Consider the following 15,753-nt stretch of genomic DNA (forward strand, 5'->3'; position numbering starts at 1 on the left):
CCTGGAGACGCATTCCGTTTGTCAAGAATTCAATGCACTTCAATTATCTGAGGGAGCACTGTGTATTGAAAACAGTATTGGGGAAATTACATTTTCCTATAAACTCCCCGCCTCCTTAGGTAGTATTGCAGCTGTATGCTAAGGTCTGTATTTTCTGCAGCAAACTAAACCTAGCAAGCTGTGTCCTAGGTAGATTAGTTATAGCAAGCTATCTCCTATGTAAATTAGTTATCCTAGCAAGCTGCCTCCTATGTAAATTAGTTATCCTAACAAGCTGTCTCTTAGGTAAATTAGTTATTCTAGCAAGCTGTCACCTATGTAAATTACTTATCCTAGCAAACTGTCTTCTAGGTAAATTTGTTATCCTAGCAAGCTGTCACCTATGTAAATTACTTATCCTAGCAAACTGTCTTCTAGGTAAATTAGTTATCCTAGCAAGCTGTCACCTATGTAAATTACTTATCCTAGCAAACTGTCTTCTAGGTAAATTAGTTATCCTAGCAAGCTGTCTTCTAGGTTAATAGTTATCCTAGCAAGCTATCTCCTAGGTAAATTAGTTATAACAAGCTGTCTCCTATGTAAATGAGTTATCCTAGCAAGCTGTCATCATGAATGCGTGAAAGGGGGGGGTCGTTTTTTGATGCTCTGATCGTCACCAACGGAATACGTTACACACACAAATTACACGCACACGCTCTGATCGCAATGAAGGCATTTTTGGATCAACGCAAGATTGATACCATATAGCTCTTACCTTGACTAGGATCTGCCCCAAAAAGAATATTCCAATTATCTGATCGCCATTCCAAGTATTGATGACGATCGTGTTGCCAACATAATCCACCAAAGAACATGAACCGGGAGCGCTTGATTCTCATCAATGCATGTGTTATAACCGCTTTTCCTGCCCGACAAGGAAGACTCCGCCTGGAGACTTTAGATCGACACACACGCCAAGCCACATAGTTTTAACACTCTTGCAGGTCTTGGGATATTTCAATGTTTTGGCTAATTTTGATTTAAATTGTATAATTCCCATTTTAAAATGTTTTACCATGGTATGTTTGGTATCTTTTTTTTCAGCACAGCCTCACATATATGACCTGACAGTTAGTTTTCATATTGTATAATACTGTATATACTGTATACTGCATAATGTACAACACAAAACACAAAATCGGATTGAGAAAATGTGTTATTTTTAGTATAAACCAATGCAAACATATCAAATCAAGGATATAAAACAGTGGAAATGCACCCTCGGGTAGCATATTTACATAAACAAAAGAGAACAGATCAGAATTCAATTTACAAAGCATTATTTTCTCCATACACAGGTAATAAACACAGACGAAATTTTGATTCTCAACTGGAAATGATCACCAGCATGCTTTTTTTTTTACAAAATCAGTAAAGAGAATTTTTTTTTACAAAAAAACAAGTTTTACAGTAAAAAAGTAAAAAATAACTAAATAATTAAATTGTGGGATATTCAATATACATATATACAGTACACATATGACTAGAGTGCAGTCATATAGAGTGCAGGATGCCTGAGGCGTATCCAAAAAAAATATTGCACCTGTCAAACTGTAATGCCTTTTGACAGGTGTTACCTGTGTATACGTGGCATGGGGGTCTAGCTGCGGTCCTGGGGGTCTGCACGGCATGAACCGGAGGGGCTGAGGGGCTGGATCAGGATCACTGTCGGTCTTCCAGGGCGTCTGATCTCCTGCCTGATCTCCTGCCTGGGCTGGACGTCTTGGCCTGGCCTGGGTTGTCCTGCGTCGGACTGGAGCAGGCTGCTCATCATGTCTGCACATAAATGGCACACACATTGTACATATAAAACACTGCTCATACAACACACACACTGTATATACACTCAATATTCCATTCTGTATATATTGCGTACAAAGTCTGCAAACCTAGTAATAAGGGTTAGGGTTAGGGTTGGCTTGGGCACGCCCTGCCCCCCTAGATGTCCCAGGCAAATCATTGCTGTAGACAATGACATGTAAAAATACATTATTTTCAACTTTTATGAACAGAGTAATAACTAAAACAAAAGCAATAATAATAATAATAATAATAATAATAATAATAATAATAACAATAATAATAAGTCTCTCACCTGTCTTGGTTAGCCCTCTTTCCATGTCTCACTGAACTGGTTGAAGGCAGGGCTTCTGCTCCTTCTGCTCCTTGCTCCTCCTCACTGGATCGTCAACGTTAGCACAGGATAGCTCAAACTACTACTACTAAAACGTCTACTAATACTACTACTACTGCTACTACAACTACTACTACTGCTACTACTACTACTACCACTACTATTACTGCTACTACTACTGCTACTACTACTGTTATAAAAGTCGAACTACTAACTACTAACTGTCCGACAGAAATTATCTAGTGGACGAATTGTGCAGGCTTCTTCTACACTTCTTTTCTGGCAGTAAACTTCCGCCTCCTTCGTCACTTCCTCCCAATCTTTTCCGTTTCATTCTAGCACAAAAAATGGCCAAGATATTGATAAAAATGTAACGCATGTAAAATTATATCTGGCACATTTTACGCGTGCGTAAAAGTTTATTTAGCATCGAATTGAAATGATCCTGGTTCAGTCATTTATTGGTTTATCAAGACAAAATAAAAAGTAGCGTGTAGTTTCAAGGCCACGTCATAATGCCACGCCGAAAAAAACCCGGAAATGGACTACGTTTTCGGTACAGAGCGTCACAAACTGATGACGTCACTTCATCACGCCGCCGTGAGCCGCGACCGGGAACCGTTAAAGGAAGTGCAGTAGCGGCCACAAGGCGGCAGGCGGCGGTATTGGACTTTTTTTTTTTTATCCACTTTTTCTCTTTTTGCTATTTTTCTCCCATCCCAATTTGTTGTGCCAATTCTCCCCTCCCCTGTCTTGAACGTTGCTCGCATATCACATGTCCCCTCCGATACATGTGGAGGCAGCCTGTCACATCTTTTCACCTGCCAGCGCGGACTCTCATTGGCGAGGTGTAACGTGTGGGAGGCTCACACTACCCCCGCCATTTCCTGTCTCTGCTGTGCAGGCGTCCCCCAACCGACCTGTAGGAGTCGCTGTCCACAACATCCAGATTACCACCCATCGACTTCCACCCGCTAACTCTGCCAATTGAGTTAGTATGACGGCCGGCCCAAGCCGGAGGCAACGCCGACAGCTGGAGTCGAACCCGGTGTCTCTTTGGTCGCGTTGGTGACGAGCACAATGTCCGCTGCGCCACCCAGCCGCCCTGCGGTATTGGACTTTTGTGATTCCAGACCCATTCCCAATGATAACACAGGGCTCCCTGGATGGATTATAAATGGAAATATCGAATAAAAGAAATAACGATCCAGAAACGTGTTAACACGTGATTGGCACTCAACGGTTGGGCGTCAGAAACATGTTTTTCAGTGAATGGCACTGAAAGTGTTAAATGCCCTTTTAACTCTTTCAGTGCCGTGCGTATCGCTTATCTTTACCGCTAGATTGCCAGCTTGATAGTAGTTTCCGCGGTCGTTTCACTATGTTTGCGAAGCTGTGTGTGTGTTCTGTATTATAGCTGTGGAGACATGGTGTGGCTCATTTTGACAGACATTACTTGTAGTGCAACATGGGAAAATTGTTTGTTTCTACACGCTGTAGTTTATTACATGCTAAACATCGCGCATTTCCAAGATAATCCAGTCTTTTTCCGTAGATTGCGAGATAAAATGCGTTATATGCAATAAGCCCAAACCGTTCTGGTTGATCCCCTGAAACCCCAAATACTCCCAAATCAAAGGTATATAGGTCGTTTTAACTCAAAACTGTGATCGTGTTTGTCGAGCATGTTTTTCGTCCGGTGAAGCCCATAAATGTGATCGTTAGAAAAACACGTTTTAGATTCGGTAAAATAGACCTATAATGTACCTTACCTTAGCCAGAAGGTATTCCAAGAAGAATAATTCCAAGTGATCGCATCGCCATCGTGATTACCAGTGTATATGTCTATACATGTTTTGATGGTAAAATACGCTTAGGCAACGACATTTCGGGGCGATCAGTGTGAATCTCTGTTCAAGCAGGAGGAGGGGCCCCTATCAAGGAAAAAAAGAGGAGGCTGCGTATCGACACCAAGCCACTCCAGTTCAGACACAGATGATACTGCCACCTGGTGCTAGTCGATCGGCATTGCAGTTCTAGTGTATGTGGATGTGCCAACGTGATGCAGATCGCTCCGGGCAAGTCTGTAGAGTGGGGATCAAAGTAAAAAGATCAAACGATCCAAAACGTAATATTACGTGATTGGCACCCAATGCATGGCGAGCAAACACGTAATATTACATGGATGGCACTGATTGAGTTCAAATGAAAAATAGTGCTTGGAAAAGTACTTGAACGTCCTTGAATTTAATTTTGCACCGTCTGTGGGAACCCTGACTAACTGAACCTTCTCTCTGCAGGCTGGAGGAGGAGACGGAGCAGAGGACGGCTGTGGAGGAGCAGCTAATGGCTGCACAGGATCAAATCAAATTGTAAGACGTAACGTAATGAAGGCTTTGCTTTAGTTATCCAGTTCGTTTTTATATATATATTACCCTGGCAGGTGCATACAGGGGTTTGCACAAGGTCCTTGAAGTACTTAAAGTGCTTAATATTTTACAAAAAAAAGTCAAGGCCTGGAATTCCTTGAAAACAGCCAACTTTTTTTAAACAAGGTGCTTAAAAAGTCATTGAAATTCAAATCAACCATTCGCATTCACAGTGTTGTTCATCCATGATAAAAATTGTTCTTTATTAAATTTCTTTATCTGAAGTGTAATCAATTGTCGGAAAAATTGGTTTTAAACTATAAATATTGGATCTGATTTTTTTATTTTATTTTTTATAAAATGAATTGTATCCTTTTAACACATTCTGTGCCACACAGTTTGCCCATCATATACCACTCTCTGCCAGTGCTGTAAGCCTATGGAGTCGCTCACCTTCTTTGCAGGGCTATAACTTTTTAAATATTATAGCTATATCGACATTACTATGGCCCATTCAACATCGGGTATCGTTATATTTTTCCATTCATACATTGTCGTGTTAGTACCGTTGTGAATATAAGTATGTTTTTGGAGTGTATAGCAGTAATTCCTAGAACGCGAGTTATAGGCCCCGATGCCTATTACACATTTCGTTCCTATACACGCTATATTAAAAAATTCAAATGCATATGCTCGGTATACATTATGCTCCCATCATACGTGAAGGAAAGGGGTTGGGGGCGTCGTTTATGATTCCTTGATTGTCAGTAACGGCTTTCCTTAGTAAGACATCATACGTTGAGCAGATGGATTGCAATGAAATAAATGAACAATCGAGCTGGAATTAACGTTAGATTCCTCTTACCTGTCGCCGATGCGTCTGGAGAAAAAGAAATCCAATTATTTGACGTTGATCTGCTAGATCCATTTTCCGTTTGTATGACGCAATAAACGCCGAAAGCATATTGATTCTTGCGTCTCGAAAGCGATCAAATGCACTCGAGTGTTTGTCTTGATCAACATAAGATATCTCGGGGGCGGCCAGGTGGTGCAGTGGGCAAGGCACTCACCACCAATGCTGGAGACGCTGTGGAGTGGAGTGCAACTCACCCGAATTCCACCAGGCGGCGGTATTGAGGCATTGAAATATCAGACAGGGTCCAGCTGGCTCCCGGAGCCTTCCTGGATGAATTATGAATGCCAATAACGAATAAAGGAAATAACGATCATAAAAACTAGTAAACTCATTGTTGGCGTTATTCGATTGGCGGGCAATAACGAGTAAACCCGTTTTTGGCACTGGATTTGTTAAATGCCCTTTTAAAATAAAAAATAGTGCTTGGAAAAGTACTTGAAAGTCCTTGCATTTTATTTCACAATGTCTGTGGGAACCCTGGGTGCATATTTGTATCATCATACCAATGCTGTTTGAATACATCAACGGGTGATTCAATTAGACAACAGGGTCATAGATGCAATAGACCTATCGCTAAGCCACGCCCCCTTTGAAAACTCGGACAAACAAAGTCGACCGTGAATGACTTGACGATGGCCGCAGGTAGCCCCTTTCCTGACTGTGATGCAAGCGGGAGATTTACCACAGCAGGTAATAGACCTGTTTTTTAAAGATAACACAAATATTTCATCTAGAAGCAGACAGAGAGGGTTACAATATGCAGTGGAAAAGTACGTTCATGAGATACACATTTACCTTAGACCTCCATGGTGATGCAAGCATTAGCTATATATAACGTTAGCTAGCTACTCTCAAGCATTACTTACAGTTGACTTGATTGAAGATTACAAGAACTATGAAGATAATCCATGATTACTACTATTGCTGATAAATTTTAGTGGAGAGGGGAGCTATATCTTTTTTTTTATCCACTTTTTCTCCCATTTTTCTATTTTTCTCCTATCCCAATTTTGTATCATCCAATTCAACCCTCCCCTGTCTCGAACGCTGTTTCTTGCCTCCCACAAGCCGGCTGCAATGTGGACTAAGTCATACATAGCACGAGTCCCCTCCGATACTCGAGGTAACAGCAGTCGCATCTTTTCACCTGCACGGCGCGATCTTTCAGCGTCAGGGGTCTGCGCTTTGGAGGGGCGCCGCCCCCATCGCTTCCTGATTCTACTGCGCAGGCGCACCAACCGACCTGTAGGAGTCGCTGTCCACAACGCCCGATCCCCACCCATCAGTTTCCCACCCCCTAATACTGCCAATGTGTATTAGTACGGACGACCAGCTAAACTGAAAGCAATGTGGAGCGCTGGACTCGAACAGGCGAACCCAGCGTCTCCAGTATTCGTGGTGAGCGCCTTGCCCACTGCACCACGTAGCCGCCCTGAGAGGGGAGCTATATTCAAGTAGCAGCTAGTACGAGCAGTGTTCTCAAACAGTAGCCTATTTCTTTTCTCCCCTTCTCATTTCTGTTGAAACCATAGGGCACCAGGGTACTGTGCACACATCATTGGGCTCATGTACAGTTTAGACATTTCTCGTGCATAAAATGAAGACACTGCCTGTACAAGTCGGCCACAGCAGTGGCATAAACCCAGAGGGAAGAAGGTAGCAGGCCAGCCTATAACCTCTGCAGTGGTGGCAAAAGTGATCCCCACCTACACTCCTAACCGGTCGTTTCAAAGCACAATAAAAACACAGATACATTTGGTAATAAAGGCAAAATGGTGCTCATTCACAGTTTATTGAAAAAAAAATTTTGCACAGTCATGCAGTTTGATGTGCATGATGTGAAAGAATAATAGCATAGGCATAACATCCGATACATTTCTACAGTGAATAGTTAATACTATGCATAACACAGTTAACCGTAACATGTATCTTTCTGCCTTTAGGAAAGAGTCAGGAATCAGTGAGAAAATATATAAGACACAGAGGAATGAGAGGCACACCTATAAGCTACATCGTTAACTATAGGTAGCAGTAGGTGGAAAGGACTACCCCATTGGTTGTGGCTTGAGCTATCAGGTAAGGGTATTCTTGGCTGGAAGTTAGACAGCATGCTCACAACATACCAGATCTGGTTGATGTTTGTCAACCTTATGTTAGGGATCCTCTGACACAATTTTAAATTTCTTTATCTTTGATATAGCACGTTCAACATGTATCCTGTGTGCAGCCACTTTTTTTTGTCAGGCAGACATCTGTAGAGGGCATCTGCCTTTTTCCTCTGACGAAGGGTGGGATGTTTATTTCAAGTCCAATTTCTTGTAGGTCATTTTCAATTAAAAATCCTTTATCTACCATAAGCCCATCCCCTTCCTGCAGATAGCCATGTTTAAGCAGATTTTTCATTAGCTTAATAAAGTTGCTCTGCCTAACTATTTCTTTGTCAGACATAGATCCAGTGAAAAGAGTTGAACAAAATATTACAGAACCTCGTGGATCACATGCTATGAGAGATTTCAATGTGTTTGCAGACTTGTAGGTTGAGTAGCTTTGGACGTTTTTTTTTAACTATACAGTCTAATATTGCCATCGTTGTAGGAAATTCCTCTCTGTACTTTCCTGGCATTTGTGCCATTATTATGTCTATGAGGCCATGCGGGTAGTTCCCCTAGAACTGTGAACATGTAGTCCACCCATGCATTGAACAAAGTACCAACACTTCGTTCATCAATCATAAATCTAAATGCCAAATCTTTTAAATCATGATTTTGTCTCAGTTTCATAAGAACAAGCAAGAGCTGCACACGCAGGGGCATTGTGTTAATTTGCCAATCACTTCTGCTATATGTCAAAGGGACTGAAGTTTGCTGTGCTGTTTCACTGCTAGGTATACTAAACACAGTACATAGATTATTGAATTGATCATAAGTGAATCCAGTGGCATATTTGAAATAGGCTGGTACACGGCTGTTCTGCAAGACCTCTGGTGTTAATCTATTTGGTACTTGATTATGTCTCAGAACAGTATTTATACTCGTCAGTGATTCGATTTGTGCTTGTTGATTTCTCAATCGTTCATCTCGCTCCTCTTGTCCACCTTCTTCCATTTGGGTGAGGCTGCTCCACAGGCCGGCAGAAGTGCTTTGAGGGGAAAAGACGCAAACGTTAAGTTAGCTAAAAACACCAGCTAACTAGCGAGGAAGAAAAGTCAGACAGCAAATTAATGACAGCAAAGTTTTTTTTTTATCCACTTTTTCTCCCATTTTCTATATTTTCTCCCATCCCAATTTCGTATCATCCAATTCAACCCTCCCCTGTCACGAACGCTGTTTCTTGCCTCCCACAAGCCGGCTGCAATGTGGACTAAGTCATACATAGCACAAGTCCCCTCCGGTACTTGAGGTAACAGCAGTCGCATCTTTTCACCTGCGCAGCTCGATCTCTCAGTGGCGAGGAGTAACGCGTGGGAGGCTCACGCTGCCCCAGACACTTCCTGATTCTACTGCGCAGGCGCACCAACCGACCTGTAGGAGTCGCTGTCCACAACGCCCGATCCCCACCCATCAGTTTCCCACCCCCTAATACGGCAAATGTGTATTAGTATGGACGGCCAGCTAAACTGAAAGCAATGTGGAGCGCTGGGCTCGAACAGGCAAGCCCAGCGTCTCCGTCATTCGTGGCGAGCGCCTTGCCCACTACGCCACGTAGCCGCCCTAATGACAGCAAAGTTGATGTCGATAACACTGTAGCTAGCTAGCTAGGATAACACCAGCTAGCTAGCTAGCTTGCAGCTAACGTTAGCTAACTAATAGTTTGGTCTACGTTTCTAATACATGCCGTCAAATATTATGTCTTTATGAATTTACCTTACCTTTGAGCAAACATAAGTGTCCTTGGAAATGGTCTTCACATTCAGTTGTGTATGTGGTCGACGACACAGCATAATCCACCGCTTGCATTTGTCGAGTTTTCTTTTGGGCTTCGGAAAAGGTACAAAATATACTCCTCCATCCAGTCTTTCAGGGTACCTGGTGTCCGAATTACAGGTACCCCACGCACAGCGTTTCACCATCAGATATTAGCTAGATAATAAACATAGAAACTGAACTCTTCACAGTGGTTTTGATCACAGACGTTTGGTTTGATGCGCCCTACAAATGGCTTTTCTGTTGATGTCCGAGTTTTTTGCCAGCGAGGATTTTCGCTGTGATATGATTGGACAAATTCTATTTGGGGCGTGGTTTAGCGACAGGTCTATTGCAAAGCATTGTCTTTCTGGATTGAAAGTGCCATGCCTTTGAGATGCCACTAGAGGCAGCGTGGCTTAACTTTGAGATAACAGTGACATTGATTGATTGATTGATTGATTGATTGATTGATTGAAAACTTTATTAACAGATTGCAGAATGGGTACAGTACTAACTAACCTTACTTTTCCTAATATACTAACCTACACTGTAGCACTCAATACTTTGATGAACATTGTTACTCAGCTGATAGAGTTATACCCTTCCTGCTATCTTTGTTGTACAAAACTTGTAAGCTAAATGACAATGTAAATGTGATTGTTAACACAATGGGGACGAACAACGGATATATACGTGTTTCGATTCCACCCGTTGTGGACAGAAGCACGGATATATACGTGGCAAGTTGTTTTGGCTTTTATTCCATTTTTTATTTTTTTTTAATAAATCTTTTTCCTCCTTTTTCCGATTTTTCTCCCATCCCACCCTTCCTGGTTGTTGCGCACTTTCCCCTACTGTTGGTCCGAGAGGCCGGAGACTGTCACATGCTTTCCTCCGACGCATGTGCAGCCTGCCGGCAGCCAGCCTGGCCGCCTGTAGCTGTTCCGCAACCGTTCCTACTTCCGGGGTAGGCCTGATTGGCCCCGACAGGCACGTGACCCGCCGCGGCCACGCCCCGCGGCAGCCCCAGGAGCAAGCGCGCTACGCTCTCGCCTCTCATCCTGCTCTCATCCTGCTTTCGCCAACGGCAGCGATGTGAAAGGCGAAGCGAACTCCAGCAGTAGCGCGCTTGCTTCTGGGGCTGCCGCGGGGCGTGGCCGCGGCGGGTCACGTGCCTGTCGGGGCCAATCAGGCCTACCCCGGAAGTAGGAACGGTTGCGGAACAGCTACAGGCAGCCTGGCCGCGTAGATTCTCACTGGGAGAGAGTGTAACGTGTGGGAGGCCGCACTACCTCTCTCCAGATCCTCCCCTCGCTGAGCAGGCGCCCCGACCGAACTGTAGGGTTGTCCACAACGCCCAGGACCCACCCGCCAGCTTTCCCACCCTCTAATACTGCCAATTGTATTAGTGTGAACGGCCAGCCAAGCTGGTGACAACACCGGGAGCTGGATTCGAACACGCAAATCCAGCATCTCCGGCGTTGGTGACGAACCGCTACGCCACCTTACCGCCCCTTTTATTCCATTTTAATAACCTATTCAAGGTCGCCGAGCTGCACTGCAGATGTACCCTACTCTTTGAATTTGCCAAAGTGCAATACCGGCCAGATCCTCTTAGGGGCGCTGTCGCGATAATGCAGTGTGCCCTGTGGCTGAACGGAGCATTCTTTTTTTTTACTTTCAATGGAGTTTTCAGTTAGCTGGATTCTGGATGTGCAGCCTTTAGCTTGGATTACGTTTTGGATTGCGGATTTCACTATGCAATAAGGGGATTTATCATCAGCCAATGGACATATCGATCTACCAGATGGCGATCGATAACGGGGGGATCCAACCGGCTCATGGTAAGATCTTTTTCACGTAAATTACAGCCCGATCGAGCCTTGTTATGATACGATACGATCGGCCTATGTGGCTACTTAGACGAACACGGTTATTGGTAATCAATAATAAGAAACAACGTCCCCCGCCCCCCCCTTTCATGCATACATGCTTGAGGATCGTGCCGATCATATGCAGTTTGAGTTTTAACTGTAGCATCTGTATAACGGAAATGCCATTGGATATAACGTTAGTAGTTATTAGCCCTTTATCTCGCCTTCCAGGAAATATCCTAGCCGGAATCCCTTATAACGCTTATATTCACGGCGCTATAAAATGAGAACGTATTGATGATTTCTTTTTCCTTTAAGCCATTTTGAAGGGACCGTTTATGGTCTTGATTGACAATGAGAATGGACAGATAGCAATACTAAAGTATAGATTTAGCTCTACAAACAGCCCCAAGTCTGTTTACATTTGCTGGTCCTCTTGAGTGATATTAGACGCATCCCAATGGCCCTGAATGTGTTAAGGGGATGAAGACCAGAGAAAGACTTTCGTCTTGTTTACATCAGGGTCCTCCGTTTTCAATTCATCAAGTACATTGCCGGTGTACTACTGCATGAGGAGTAGCTTCCCCATCCAGCTGAGGGCGCCACAGAGCCTGGACTCTTCTAAAGCAGCCTCCCCATCCAACCGAGGGCACCACAGAGCCTGGACTCTTTTAAAGCAGCCTCCCCATCCAACCGAGGGCACCACAGAGCCTGGACTTTTTTAAAGCAGCCTCCCCATCCAGTTGAGGGCGCCACAGAGCCTGGACTGTTTTAAAGCAGCCTCCCCATCCAGCTGAGGGCGCCACAGAGCCTGGACTGTTTTAAAGCAGGCCTGAAAACCTGTTTCAAAAGGCCTTTGATTGCTAGCTCTTTTTTTTTCTTGTGATTACATTTTTTTCTTGTCTGTTGTCTTTCATTTTCAGTTTATACTATGTTTTTAACTGTTCTATTTTTATAAAAATTTCTATTCTGTATTTTATTTTATTATTATTAATAATAATTTTATTTTATTTTTAATTGTGTTTTTGGTAGATATTTTATTGTTTTTTTCCGGGCGAGAGAGAGAGGAAGTATGGGAGGATAGAGGGGGCAAGACATTCGGCAAAGGTCGCCGGGTCCGGGAGTCGAACCCGGAACGGCCGCGTTGCACCGCAGTGCTGTATGTGGTGCGCCACCCTGGCGCCCCAATTATAACATTTTCTTAACTATGTTTTAACCCTGTAGCACTTTGGGATCCTAGTGAACGAAAAGTGCAATACAAATACAATTTATTATTATTGTGCTTTGCATCTAAAAACCAGGAATTAAATCTTGCATGTAGCCATCATACAATGTATGACAATAATGTTCCGTGTGCCTCTTCTTAATGTCCACAGCTACACCCGGGGTGAGTGGGCTTCTCAGCAGTCAGAGACGGCGGTCTTCATCGAGCCACCAGAAGGAGCTCCCACTCGAGTAAGCTCCAACTAATGTCTCGCCACCCGAGTCCATTGTGTCTTAATACTAGGCCTGTCCCAGACTAAGGATTTGTATAGTCTACTATGATTGGCCAAAATTCTGTGGAAATCAGTATTGTTTCACGCGTGGACAACGACTAACACACGACATGTTGATTCAAATGATGCCGTTGCATCAACCTTGAGTCTTGCGCACCAAACCAAACACTCGCATGACAACTGTTACCACAACAAAACAAAATTCTAGCCTTGGCTGCCATTTTATGGCATACCGGCAAAATGACCATTAACCCTTTCACTACCCCACTAGACGGTTAACCTTTCACAACCACACTACATAAGGTCTGTAGTGTGGTAGTGAAAGGGTTAACCTTCTGTAGTGTGGCAGTGAAAGGGTTAAGAGACTAGATTTGAACGGAAATGGCTGTTCTGTCAATCAAATTCCTATGGATTTATGTCTTGTTTCCTGTCATTTCTTCTTCCCTCCCATCTCTCTCTCTCTCTTTCATCCCAGACTCGGAGAGTTGGCCCGGGCCTGGTGCGGATGCTGCGCACGGCCTTCTGCTCACGTCAACGCACCCCGCTCCTCTTCTCCCTCTACCTGCTCACTGTACACGCCCTGCTACTGCTGTGCCTGGGGGGCTATCTTTGAGACCCCCCCCCCCCCCATTTTAAGAAACACAGAAAATAGAGGAAGAGGAAATTGAGATGTGACTTGGGACTAATGCTGCATTCCATACATGTCACAAAGTCGGAAATTATGACTTACTAGGAAAGATGCAATGGAGTGGCTCTTTGATTCCTGGTAGAAAACTCTGGCATGATTTCTCAACTCAAAGAGTTTTCTGAGATGCAGTTGTCTCACTATCTCACTAGTCGCTATCATCATCATCAACCTTTATTTATTCTCGAAAAGACAATTGAGGTCACCCTCATTTTCAATGTCGTCGAGACTTACAGACATTTCAATGCATACATTTCTACAATATAACAATAATAAATATTAACAACTATATAGTACTTTTCACACATGGACCGCAGTCCAGAGTGCACCACAGCAATTTGTATAAAGTGAACATAGGCATAAAATCAGCACACAAATTGACAGAATAAAAAAACATGCATAAATTGCAGACATAAGAATAGGTATAAAAGACAATAAAAGTAGTGCAATGTAATATGGTGGCGCATACACTGTAAATTGTAAACTACATTGCTTTTATTATGTGTGTAGTCTTTAGGATGCACCTTTTTAAGCTTGATTCTCAACAGAAAAACGCCTGCGTGTGGTGATTCAGTTCAGTTTCTCAGCATAATAATAGTGCCCAGAAACCAGCCACACAAACGCCCGCTGCTTGTGTTTCTCCGGAAGGTTTTTCCGAGCTAGACCCTTGGAGGAACACACTGAAGTTCGCAATTGCGAACTCCCAACTGTGAATTTTCCGACATCCAACTATGAATGGAATGCAGCGTAAAGTCAAACCATCACCGTACTGTTACATTTAATAACATGCTGAAAGGGGAGGTGAGAAACCGAAAGACACAAACGATGCACTTTTGATACAACACTACATGAAACGTGTCTGAGCCTTTTTAGCCAAAGTATTAAGATTTACGGAAGGGTAGTCTAAATGCTCGTTCATTTTTACCTTGTATGATGTTGAGTCTGTGACTGACCAGTTATTCCAAAAAAAGAATCTGGACACATTTTTGGCAAAGGGGAAAAGGCACTGGTGGAAGTCCGGCCTCAAAATATTTTAGAGTATTTTAATTCTATAAATGAAAATGGCTTTGATTTTACTTTTTAAGAACATGTATATATTAGATGATATTTAAATTCACAATCAAATGTTTTTGGCGCAGGTACTGGTAGTATGTTTCACGTGCCTTTAGATTAGGATGTGAAAGGGTCACTTTACAGTACATTTAGATGGCTTGGGGTTCAGGGTTTGTCCTCGCCTGTCGTGCACAAAATGGACACCGAAAGGGAGCAGAGTGCAATTCTTGTTAAGACTTAACACAGTACATTCCGACCACAAGGATTATTTTCTTTTACTTCCCTTTTATATAAAATCACCTTTAAAAACAGGACATGTATAGTATGAGAGTCGGTATGTTCTATAGAGGTGTACAGTTTATATGATGTATGTCAACTGGACGCGGGAGTTCTTTTTATGTATCCAATCAGGTTACCTGTCCATGCTTTTTATTGCACAGATCTAGGTGTTATTCTATGACTTAACGTCACCATTAAGGTGCAATGTGGGTCCAATCCAGCTGAGATAGAACGCTGTTGATTTTAGTCATGTCCGTTGCAATTGAGAATCCCTGTATGTAACATAATTTATTGCCCATGTGTTAAAAAACAGTTAAATGTCTACTATCTATTGACATAATCCTCTCTGTGTTGTGTCTTCACACAATCCCCTCTCCACTGTATTTTCAATAGATCACTGTTGGTAAGAATGACTACTTAAATCTTCTTTTCATGGCGTTGTACTCCCACACATCCTGACTCTTACTTACACAACCGAATGGACCCCTCTCAAGCCCCGCCTCCTCGAACGACAGTTGTGATTGGAGGATCAAGAAAAGAGGAGCAGGGTTCGAGATAGGTCGTAGCCGATAACAGCCGTGTAAGAGAAACTTCTAACGTAAATTACCTTGTACACGGCCTGTATAGATAAATAAAGTGTAATGGAATTGGTTGTGTTATGGATGAATGGTTGGGATTTTCTTTTTGCGGTTCACTGAGAACATTTGTAATTCAGTATCACTATCTATGGTATAATTTTTTTTGTGGTGGAAGATAAACAGGTGTTGGACAATTTATTTCTGTTTGCCTTAATAAATACAGTTTGGGGGTAAATAAATTTTCAACGTGTCATTTCAAAGTTTATTCATCACAAACATGTGCAATGCTATGAATATTTTGTTAAAATGTTTAGCTAAAATAGTGTGCATGCATGTGTGTGGGGGGGGGGTATACACAATACAAAATGAGTAGTATAGAAAGATTATAGGATATATTGATGAAAGACAATCTGTCATTACAGTTC

The 15,753-nt window shown here is 42.9% G+C and overlaps 1 protein-coding gene across 1 annotated transcript in view; it reads left to right on the forward strand.

Annotated features, from left to right (window-relative positions):
- golgb1 (golgin B1) overlaps nucleotides 1-13,420 on the forward strand; it is a 74,660-nt gene extending 61,240 nt beyond the window's left edge. The window contains exons 20-22 of the mRNA XM_084330699.1: nucleotides 4,474-4,545; nucleotides 12,614-12,692; nucleotides 13,209-13,420. Coding sequence (XP_084186825.1) covers nucleotides 4,474-4,545; nucleotides 12,614-12,692; nucleotides 13,209-13,346 — 289 coding nt within the window. The 3' untranslated portion in view covers nucleotides 13,347-13,420. The remainder of the gene's footprint in view (nucleotides 1-4,473; nucleotides 4,546-12,613; nucleotides 12,693-13,208) is intronic.
- Nucleotides 13,421-15,753: the final 2,333 nt, after the last annotated feature.

Source organism: Notolepis coatsorum (genome assembly GCF_963971535.1).
Source record: "Notolepis coatsorum genome assembly, chromosome: 15".
Lineage (NCBI taxonomy): Eukaryota > Metazoa > Chordata > Actinopteri > Aulopiformes > Paralepididae > Notolepis > Notolepis coatsorum.